This window comes from Tasmannia lanceolata, unplaced genomic scaffold, assembly GCF_043159265.1.
Source record: "Tasmannia lanceolata isolate RefF3 unplaced genomic scaffold, GAP_Taslan_0.1 ptg000024l, whole genome shotgun sequence".
Classification (NCBI taxonomy): domain Eukaryota; kingdom Viridiplantae; phylum Streptophyta; class Magnoliopsida; order Canellales; family Winteraceae; genus Tasmannia; species Tasmannia lanceolata.
In genome coordinates this window covers 12,073,968-12,085,955 of record NW_027518701.1, presented here as the reverse complement: position 1 = coordinate 12,085,955, position 11,988 = coordinate 12,073,968, and the positions used below count along the sequence as shown (strand labels likewise).

Here is an 11,988-nt window from a genome sequence, read left to right as displayed (position 1 = left end):
AACAGAAGATAACTTGCCTGGACTAGGCATTGACCTTTAACTGTAAGACCGGACTCAACAATTATACTGACCATGATGACTGACTCAACATAAAATAGTAAGTGACTAAAACTTTAACTGCTGCAACTGTTTGGCGTTGAAGGCTCGGCGAAGGCTGGTTCGTTCTGAACATCATCATGGCTGATACTTTCAATTTTGGACAATGATGACTGATTCGCATAGGGAAATGCCCCTAGCTCAAGGATTCTGAGAGTGAACTCTGAAGGACTTAGCAAAATAATCTTGAAAAAGGTAGCCCCTAGAGGAGGAACAGACCAGGGGTACAAGCAAGATTGGATTATCTGGACCAGGCATGATCAGATCATGAGAACGCATAATCGAAAGATTGTGAGATTCTGCATCTGCCAGTTAGGGGATGGCATGAAGATACGATCGAATCGTATGACAGAAGAACGAAAGACGCACGATCAAAAGATTAGATGAGATAGCATAAGATTGCTTTCAACGGATAGATCATGAATGACTAATCCTATGAGATCTTTGAAAATTATGGGATTTATATCCTAACCCAAAGGGAATTTTTTTTTTTTTTTTTTTTTTTTCACATTTTATCAGTGTTACCTGAAGGCATCAACCCTAATCCTAATCTATCGGAGTGGAGAGAGAATCTCGACTCATGACTTTGTTCGTGTATCTAAGGACCGATCGTGACCATTGGAAGATGGACCACGGCCTAATCTAGACACCAATGGGTAGGATATCCTAAACTAGGCTCACACACATGATGCACATGTGTTCGTATACTACATGCATGTGTGGGTTAATCTAGGGTTAAGGCCAAGAGTTCCCTTAGCGCGAATCCCTGTTCGATATACTGTACCAGTGTCCGGCGTATCAGTACGTGAACAAGAGATCCGTTTACGTACCATAAAGGTACTAGGCTAAGGGTGGAATGCTTCTATAGCACAGAGGCACCAGGTGATGAAATCCCAGTCAACCATGCTAGATAACACTCCGGGTTCCTAAAATAGGACGTGTGTGCACGTGAGATGCAAGAGTTTAGATGCAAGTGATGTAAGTGTGTGCAATATGTTTGCGCAATCTATGATGCCCTCAGGTTTTGTTAGATTAAGTTTGAGTAAAATGTGATGAGAAAATAAAACAAGACAAACTAATCTGACAAGTATACAAGAGATAGAGTTCTTATGAGCCAGTTAAATTAAATTCAAATGAATTATCTTTTGGAATTTTAATGAAGTTAGGTGATCCCCAGCAGAGTCGCCAGACTGTGGTACCCCGATCCCGCGAGAGGGGTGTGGGGCGCGAGCCGCCGCTCTCTCTCTCTTGGTCTCTCGTATCCACGCGATTGGCGTGTGCATTTTATTATTGATTTGAATTAATCTTTCCTGTGAACTTGGGATCACTAAGGCAATCCGAATTCCACACGAAAGAGACTGACAGAGTCGCCACCTAGATGTGGGATCTAGGACCCGTAATTAACCAGAAATCTAGACTCGCTACCTGGTTACGAGAATGGAAGGTATGGGGAGTTATCCACCACATGCACCATTCTTGCCCGATAATCGGTCTTCGATTCCAAAAGCTAACTCTTTTAAATTTATTTTAAATGGCTCATTCAACTCTATGTTAATGTGCGAACTAAGTGACATGCATCCTATGATCTAATTTCAATGTGAATCCTAAATGTGTATCTTGATTTATTAATTTGTCTGGATTCAATCTAAGTGAAAGTTCTCCTAAAATTCTAATTTCATGGAAAGTCCTAAGTGATTTGATTAAGCATTTACAAGAAAATTAATATACAAAACACCACAATTTGTTTGTGGTGCCGACTCGCGGGTGGTATGCCATCAGACATCCAAGCTGCCTACGTACCCAAGCCTCACTGGGATCAGAGTCGACGTAGTTCGGTGCATTTAAGCTAAGCTACATATGCCTAACTCAACTAGGACACCGATCTAGACGGGATTGACTGTTTCAACAGTTTTAAGAGAAGTTATTTAATTCAAGTTGAGGATTTTATTATCTTAGGATTTCATCGAAGATGCTATATGATCCTATCTAAATGCAAGTTGTCCCTTAGACTAATGCAGGTTAGCCTACATCCTAGTTTACTAGGCTTGTCCTAGGGAAAAACTGGATGACTAGTGTAACTTGACCTATGGCACGGTTGCTATACATAGCAAGCGTCCGTGATGAGGCTGGACTCCTAACTCTAGGACTCCCTAAAACTTAGGACACAACACGACACGACACCATTGTTCCTAAATTGGGCTCTAAGGGTTCTTACGACGGAAACCATAATCCAATGGTTCCGAGAGACACGAGATGAATCGAGATGATGAATAGTGTGAGGGAATGGGAAAGATAGAGAAAGGTGCGACTGAACTTGGGAGTGCCAAATTGCCTACGTACCCCGTGATGGGGATCAAGCCACACGTAGTTCCACTGGCGAGGTTGCTTGGATTTTGGAAGACAGAATTGGTATTTGTATCTGGAATCGGGTTTGCATTTGAGCATTGGACTTGAGATTCAGAAACATTGATCTAGCAATGGGATTTTGGAATTGGGAATTTGCATCAAAGAATTGAGCATATAGGAATCATCAAGGGTTTGAATTTTCGGAATTCAAAGTGGGCGGGCTTATGAGATTCGGCCAAATGGATTCAGACATGCGACTCGGATTGTGTTGGGATATTACTTGGTTGGATTGGGTTAATGGTTAGGGTCAAGTGAGTCGGGTCTAAGTTAGGAGCAAACCCGAGACTAGCCATGGTCTAACTAGGAGGAAGCAGGGTACAAACCAGGGTGCGGACCAGGGTGCACCAGGGTGCGAACCAGCAGGGAACCAGGGTGCGAACCAGCAGGGGAACCAGGGTGCAACCAGCAGGGAACCTGGGTGCAACCAGCAGCGAACCTGGGTGCGAACCAGCAGGGAACCAGAGTGCGAACCAGCAGGGGAACCAGGGTGCAACCAGGAGGGAACCTGGGTGCAACCAGCAGCGAACCTGGGTGCAACCAGGGTCTAACCAGAGTGCGAACCAGCAGGGAACCAGGGTGCGAACCAATATCGAACCAGGGTGCGAACCAGTAGGGAACCAGGGTGCAACCAGCAGGGAACCAGGGTGCAACCAGTAGGGAACCAGGGTGCAACCAGCAGGGGAACCAGGGTGCGAATCAGTAGGGAACCAGGGTGCAACCAGCATCGAACCTGGGTGCAACCAGCAGCGAACCTGGGTGCAACCAGGGTCTAACCAGAGGCTAACCAGGGGGAAAACGGACCCTACATGCTTCCTAACATGGTTTTTCTTTTAAAGTAAAAGATATGCATGAAAACAGACCCTACATAGAATTGAAATAAATGCCTACCTCTTTGGAAACCCACTTTGTGTTTGATTTTTCTTTGATGTTAATTCCTTGAAGATGATTCCTTGCTTGATAATGACTGCTTTTGATATATATCACCCAACGTATAAAATCACCCGATCCGGCAAGGATGGCCGAACCCTTGAAGAGATGAGGGAGAGGGATGAATTTTCTAAGAGAGGGGTTCTTTTTTCTTCTTTTTGTTGGATGGTGGGATGAGAGGGTATTTATAGGAGAATGGGATAGGAGGTTAGGTGAGGTTAGGTGAGGTTAGGTAAGGTTAGGTGAGGTTAGGTGGTTAGGTGAGGTTAGGTGAGGTTAGGTGAGGTTTGGATGGTTAGGATGAGAGGAGAGGTTAGGTGAGGTTAGGTGAGGTTTGGATGGTTAGGATGAGAGGAGAGGTTAGGTGGTTTTGGATGGTTAGACCCAGGTCAAGATCTGCCATTGATCTAACGATTTACGGAAATCGGGTCTCGGAATGGAATCAGGGTTCGGGCTATGAAGTGACCCTATCTTATTTTGTCCCGATTGATGATCCGTAAAGTCAGATCAAGATATTAATGACCTAAAACATATATTAGGTTATTGTTGGTTAAAGTAAAGCAAAATGTGGGTGTCTACAATATGCTAATAATGATGTCTCTGTCATGCTTTGATAATCACATTTTTTCTAATTATTCTCGTGTCTCATTGATTCATACATAAATTAATCCTAGTTGTTGACCCTACTGATCTTTGCACCTGTTAATCGATCTTCCCTTGTTTTATCTTTCATGAGAAGTGGTAACTGCTTTGTTATATTTGATTAGTTTGGTTGAACTATCATAATCCTCTCCATTAGATACTCGCATACAACTTTGTAGACACCCCATTTTGACCGTGCCCTAAACCTTCCAATTTTGTGAAAAAACCCACTAAATCAGAGTTTTAAAGTCCCAAATTTTACCCTAAGCTAGGTTAGGGTCCCACCAAAGTTCCTGCGAAATTTCGTCGAACTCCAAGAGCATTTGCCTAGCAAACGAGCTGAGATAGTGTGCGTAGTGCAATGCAGAAGCGGGGCGAATTTATCCAGAGGGGGGGCGAATTTATCCTGGAAAGGACGTGCTTGGCCATATAGCTCATCACAAATCCGCGCGCTAATCACAAATCCATTCGCTCATCAACTTGGAGTGCCAATATCATTCTCCAAAATACCTATAAATACTAGATGGAGCCTCATTTCTAAAAAAAAGGGATTAGAGAGAGAGAGAGAGAGGGAGGGAGAGAGATCTATCGTCCCAAACCCTAACCATGTCCTTCATTCTTTCCGGCAAGGGTTCTTATTCTCTGGCCGAACTCCGGTTAGTTCCAATTAACTCCGGCTGGCCTTTTTCCTCATAACTTACATTTTAATTTTAATTTTTCACCTTTAAACCCTAGCTAAGGTCTCTAAAATTTGAGATCTGCTCTGTTTTACTCATCCATACCCTAAAACCCCAGATTTATCTTCCAAAATTCAAGAATAAATTTTAACCTCATCTTCTCTAGCCATCTCTTCTCCGGCCATTCTCCGGCCGTTCTTTGTTTGTGCTCCGGTCAAGATCCGACCAAATTTTCTTCATGAAATCACTGAATTACATTCTTTTGATACTTTTCAGCTCTCAAATCCTAATTCCAAGTCTGAAACCCTATTTTTTTACATCTCTTCTCCGATCATTTTTCTTATTCTCCGGTTGACTTCGGCTAGTTCTTCGGCAAACTCACCTTCTCCGGCAACTTCAAGCTCCGATCGGTTGGCTAAAGTTCTTAATTGGAGATGTTTGTATAGAAGATCATAATCAGTAAGCTCTCTGTGAAATTTTGTCTAAAGAATACAAGAAGAAGGAGAAGAGAACTGAAGCGAAGTTACAGAGATCATTCAAGTTCATCGTTTTCTGTTGGAAATCAAGTAATTTTTGTTGCTTTTCCTTGTGAAAAATGTATGGTGTGTGGATTATCCTTGCAAAATTGCATGATTAGATCGTATTTGCTATCCTTTTAAACATCTATATGATCTCTGCATTCTGGATTTTTGAAAAAAAAAAATCTTTATGTGTGAATATGTGGTTCGGCAGATTTTCTTATGAAATATGTAAGTCTAAATTGTTTGGATTTCGTTTCTTATCATAATTTTAGCCAATATAGTTGAGCAGTGAGTATGGATTTTACATCATATGAGAACATTTGTTTTCTTTAGTTTTCTTTCAGTAAAAGAACAATGATTTGGAAAACTTTCTAAATAATCGAAGGTAGAAAGTAAGGGGTTCTATATCCTCCTATTTTGGTTTGTCGTAGTTCCTGAAAAGATGGTCTAATGGATCTCATAGTATCGCTGACATGATTGTAAAGGAGTTATGATTTTTGCTTTGGATTTATTTTCAATTTCTATGGTTTTGGTGCCTACGATCATTTGAAGGGTGAAATGGTGAAATCTGAATGGATTTTCTCATATTAATGTCACTTTGGGTAAATGTAACAGCAGCAAGCTTAGTTACATGCATTCATGTGTGATGATTTATTGCTAAAAATGGTGCTAAGGCACGCTTGTTACAAATGATACATTTCCAAAATTAGTTTTTTTTATTTTAAAAAAAGATAATTAAATGATGGATGATGCCTGTAAAGTTATCACTGAATGATGGATGATGCCTGTAAGGTTATCACTGAATGATGGATGATGCCTGTAAGGTTATCACTGAAAATTCCATTGTTCTGCGTGTACTTCGTTTAAACTGTTTATGGTTTTGAGCAATGAAGAGTATGTTTTGTGTTTCTATTTCATTTACGTAGCGTAAGGTTGAGGGCTTCATCAATTTTATACTTATGTCTGCTTTCAGTTTGGTTGTATTCAACCTTAGTTAATATGAATTTGAGCTTACTAGACTCGCAATATAAGGTTGTGCATAGTAGGGGTGAGCATTAATCGGTTAGAACCGAATTAACCGACCGAACCGAATTCGATCGGTCAATTCGGTTCGGTTCTGAGGTGGTTCGGTTCGGATTCGGTTTTAAATAAATGAAATTTCGGTTTTCGGTTTCGGTTTCGGTTTGCAAGGAAAAAACATTCGGTTTAACCGAAAACCGAAATGTCATTTATTGGTTTTAATATCGGTTTTCGGTGTCGGTTTCGGTTTCGGTTTTACAAACCGAACTTACGATCCAACATTCCAACCCCCCCTTTTCACTTGGTACAGCCCCCACTAGACTCAAGAGGTTGTCCCATATGAAAAAAAAAAAAACAACAGAAGTCTAAAAGTCTAAAACCCAATCCATTTTCGTTTTTTTCCTTTTAACCTAAGCAAGTAAGCAACCAAAGCTAGGGTTTTTTTCTTCTTCTCTACTTTCTAGTTTCTACCCTAGATCAGCCGCCTCTTCGAGACTCCGACTCCGGCGAGTGGCAACCCCCCTCACCGGTGACCTCGGATCGAGCCACCATTCCTCCATTCGACTCCGGATCGGCAGATTCACGGCCATTGAAAGTTGAAACCCTGAAAAATATTCCGAGGTAAGTTTCTACTCTTCAAGGTTCTCTCTCTCTCTCTCTCTCTCTCTCTCTCTCTCTCTCTCTCTCTGATTTCTGTAGGAAACTAGGAACTGATATGTTTTTCTCCCTTCTCTCTTTTTTTCTCCTTTTTTTTTTTACCTTTTTCTTTTCTGTAGAGTTTCGGTTTCAAGAAAATGTGTTGTTTTCTTTGTCTCAGACTCTCAGAGTCTCAGGGACCTAGAAACGTGTTTCGTTGATTTGTAAGGCTAGATCTTGCTGGATTCCTTGTTTTCTGCATATTAGGTTAGGTATTGGTAACATAGGCTCTAGATTAGGGTTTTTCTATGGAGTTTTTGAGGAAATGCTTTTGGAAAATTGTAAATCTGGATTTTTTAGCTGATTTGAATGCGTTTTTTATGCATAGCTTGGATGAGTTAGGGTTTTTATGAATAGCTTTTTATTCGTTTTTTATGCATAGCTTAGGAAAATTCTGAAAAAAATATTATAGATCTTTTTTTCTCTCTTCACAGGATTATAGGTTTTATTTCTCGTTTCTTTTTTACGATTTAGGTGTTTTCTTGATAATCTTGTGTTGGAAAGCTTTCTGCTTTACTGCTTTTGTTTTTGTGAGGATTGATGGGTAGCTTTGGTTGCTGTTGGTGTTTCTTAAGGTGGATTTGAGGGTCGAAGGGAAGGGTTAGGGTTTCTGTTGGTGGTATTGAGTTTCAACTTTCAAGAGAAATTTGTACTTCTAGTTTGGGTCTCTCTGCTTCTCTCTATCTGAGATTCCGAGGTAATACATCTGCTTCTCATTCGGTGCTTGTTCAGTTGTTCTCATCCTTTGTAGTCACATATTGCTTTCCAAGGTTTATTATTTTGTATATTTAGCTTTCTAGGATTTTTAATTTCCATTAGATTACCTATCATGCTGATATGAAGACAAATATGGTGTTGACTGTTGTGAATTGTGATTCTTTGAATCTACATTTTCTTCTAACAGGCAACAATTGTATAATGTGTTTTCTTGTGTTACAGTTACAAATATTGAATTATGCAAAGCATGCCATTCTTGGGGAATTCGGGTTGAGCTTTTACCTTAAAATCCAGTAGGGTTCACTGGTTCAGAATTTCAGATTGATTCCTATTCTTTTTTAGCAAAAGCTCAACCCAACCTAACCCAAGTTGCACTCCTATTTAATTATTTATTGTTGTTCTTCGATGTGAAGATTTCTTTGATTTTTAAGTTTCAATATAGGGTTCTTACTTCTTTATTGATTTTCTTGATTGTTCCACCATAGATTCATTTACCGCGACCTCGAGCCACCACTGAAGGAGTCAAAGGGCAGTTAGTTAGCATCATTCTATCTTTTTTGGCTCTTTGTTATTGGGTACAAAGGTAACACTTAATCACTTATGACTCGTCTCATTCTTAATTCTTAGGATAGTGATATTTGTGTTGGGTATCTTGCTTTTGCTGCGTATCTTATTTTCTCACCCCTAGTCTTATACTCTTATTATCTTATTTCTATAATTCTATTTTTTCCATAGATGTCGCAAGAAGGAGAAGCTCCTAATGTTATTTCTAGCGAGCAATCATCAAACCCCACAAACACAAACCAAACATTTGGGACCGTACAGAAGAGAAAGACGATGAAGTCAAGGTCAAATGTGTGGGACCATTTTACAAAATTTGTTAATGAGGTGGGTGAACATAAGGCTAGTTGTATGTATTGTGAGAGGGAGTTTTGTTGTGATCCGAAGAAAAATGGAACTTCCTCACTTAAGAATCACACCACTGCATGCAAAAAGTTCCCTGGCAATATGAACACATCGCAGTCACAGTTGAATTACCAGCCGATCAAGGGTCAAGAGGGAGATGGTAGTGGCACCCTTTCTATTTGGAAGTTTGACCAAGAGGCCATTAGAAATGCCTTAACCCGTATGGTAATTGTTGATGAGCTTCCATTTAAGTCCGTGGAGAAGGAAGGGTTTAGACATTTCGTATCAATTGCATGCCCTCGGTTTCATATTCCGTCACGTTCGACGGTTGCGAAGGATTGCTATCAATTCTTCCAGGAAGAGAGGTCGAAGTTGAAAAAGTTGTTTAAAAACTCATGTCAAAGAATCTGTCTGACTACAGACACATGGTCCTCTCTACAAAGAGTTAACTACATGTGTCTCACGGCTCATTACATAGATAGTGATTGGAAATTGCACAAGAAGATACTTAACTTTTGCCCAATTTCTAGTCATAAAGGTGAGGCTCTTGGTAAGGCAGTTGAGAAGTGCCTTCTTGATTGGGGGATTGATAAGGTGTTCACTGTTACTGTGGACAATGCTAGTTCAAACGATGTTGCGGTTGGATACTTGAAAAGAAGACTTGTCAACTGGGGGTCTAGCATTTTACAAGGAAATTTTTTACATGTGAGGTGTGTGGCACACATAATTAATCTAGTAGTGTGTGAGGGATTAAAAGAAGTAGAAATTGCAGTTGATCGTGTTCGAACGGCGGTCAGATATGTGAGGAGTTCTCCAGCTAGGTTGAAGCTCTTCAAAGAGTGTATTGAGAATGAAAGGATTCAGAGCAAGAGTTTGTTATGCCTAGATGTATCTACTAGATGGAACTCGACATACTTAATGTTAAAGGCGGCCGAAAAATTTGAAAAAGCATTTGATAAGTTTGAAGTTGAAGATCCTTTTTATAGTAGTGAACTTGATTCAGGTGATGTGGATGGGATTAGGAAGCCGGATCATGAAGATTGGGAAAAGGTTAGGAGGATGGCGACCTTACTTCAAAACTTTTATGAGCTCACTGTACGGGTTTCAGGATCATTATATGTTACATCCAATACTTTATTTCCTGAAATTGTTGAGGTTGAGTGCCTTTTGCAGGAGTGGCTTGAGAGTGACGACTTTCACTTGGTAATGATGGCGAAGAGAATGAAAGATAAGTACGACAAGTATTGGGGCAACATTGAAAAAGTGAATAAATTAATTTATATCGCGGTTATTCTTGACCCTCGTCACAAACTAGCTTTTGTGAAGTTTGCTCTTATTTCTATGTATGGAGAGGGAAAAGGCAACGACTTGGCAGAAAACGTGTTCCATGCCACAGTTGAATTGTTTAACTAGTTCAACTATAAGAGCACAGTCAACACACCTCAAAAGAATCAAGTTAACTTGGGGAAATTAACTTCAAGAGAGCTTTCTGAAGAACCGAGACAACATGTGAGGAAGATGATGAAGGAAAAGTTTAAGAAGCATAAGATTGACTCCGGAGGTGGGGATAACAAATCGGAGTTGGAAAGATATTTAAGTGAAGACATCGAAGAAGGTCCCGATGAATTTGATATTTTAATGTGGTGGAAAGTTAACAATCCTAGATTCCCTGTCTTGTCAGAAATGGCTCGGAATGTGTTGGCGGTTCCCATTTCCACCGTTGCTTCGGAGTCGGCATTTAGCACCGGGGGGCGTGTTCTTGATGCATTTAGGAGCTCTTTGACTCCTAAGATAGCACAAGCTCTTATATGTGCTCAAGATTGGCTTCGATCATCGCCAATGCCAGTTACTGTCGAAGAAGCATTAGAGGACCTTGAAAAGTTTGAGAATGGTAAATTTGTATTTACTTTATTTTGTATTTTTTCATTGTATTTCTAATTTTCTATATATTGCTTTTGACTTGGAACTCGATGTTTGTTATATTTAACTATTTGTATTCTTATTTTCAGAATTTTCAAATGTTGGGGATGTTTGATGTTTCTTCAAATTTTGAGTGTTGAAGCATGGAAGAGTGGAAGATGGTTTCAGGTTTGTAATTATGTAGTTACTAGTTATCTTCATATCTTGTGACCCATCTTTGCTTTGTAATACTGGAATTTTTTAATTACTTACAAATTTGTTGTTAGAGATAGAAAGCCATTTTGCAATTCATTTACCACCTATTCAGTTATTTTTCATTTACAATTCATTTACAACCTGTTCTGTTACAAACTTACAATTCATTTACAACTTGGATTCTGTTACAATTCATTTACAATCTCTTCATTTATAGAGAAATTGTATGATGCCCGATTGTGAAGTACCGTCAACTCGTCAAGGTGATACGTCAGCAGCCTGATATTTGATCCAACAGCAGCCTCTTAAAAAGTGGTCTGCTGTTGGATTAAATATCAAGGGTGGTACCACTTTGAGGGTACTTCACGGTCGGGGGGCATCATATAAAAACTCTCATTTACAAATACTATATTGTCAAAATGTCAAGGTCGCGGGGATGACTTATTTTTACTAATTAAGTTTCAAGAGATTGGCAATGTAGCTTCATGAAGTTGTCCGTATAAGAGATCTGCTGCCATTAAGATTCCGGTTTATGCAAAACACTTAGAAGCATTGGTATATAGTGGAAACCTGCTGTGTTGATTCACATAGGGGGGTATCTTGTTTCATATGAAAGGTGGACATTTGGTATGAGGTGCAGACTTATCTTGTTTCATATGAAAGGTGGACATTTGCTCTCGATCAAATGTCAGAGGTACTAGTAAGACCCCTGATATTTGATCCAACAGCAGCCTCTTAAAAAGTGGTCTGCTGTTGGATTAAATATCAAGGGTGGTTGCTTATAGATCTATATTAGGGACTGCTTTCTTGGGTCCCCTTGCCTTTTTTGTGGAAAGGTATTAATATATCCTTGACGAATTCTAGAAAGAATGTTGATTTTATTTGGCTACTTGTATTCTTTCTCTTCTCTTTGTAGAGGATTTTGTTTTTTTGTTTTTGTTTGGGTCCCTCTCTTGCCACTTCATGTTTTTGCATGCAGATTTTATCTTGTAGTGTTATTGGTTAATTTTGATGAAATTAGGAAGATTTACTGATTTAAGAATGCACCATTTATTTATGTTATTTGAAATTAGGGTTCTTGGGTACCTGTTAAAGAAATTATAATCAGCCTACTTAGGGATCTCTATCTCTGGATCTTTCTTTATTCTTGGCTTTCCAGATTGTTTTATGTAGAATTCATTTTTTTCACCCATTAAAATTCTAGAGAGATGAGGGTTTTAATTTATTCTTGTTTTGGTTGCAGGAAGAGTCGTCCCACGATGACA

The 11,988-nt window shown here is 39.6% G+C and overlaps 1 protein-coding gene across 1 annotated transcript; it reads left to right on the top strand.

Annotated features, from left to right (window-relative positions):
* The first annotated feature begins 8,437 nt into the window (after positions 1 to 8,437).
* Positions 8,438 to 10,021, top strand: LOC143857035 (zinc finger BED domain-containing protein RICESLEEPER 2-like). Its single transcript, XM_077367308.1, has one exon. The coding sequence runs from the start codon at positions 8,438 to 8,440 to the stop codon at positions 10,019 to 10,021; it is 1,584 nt and encodes a 527-aa protein (XP_077223423.1).
* Positions 10,022 to 11,988: the final 1,967 nt, after the last annotated feature.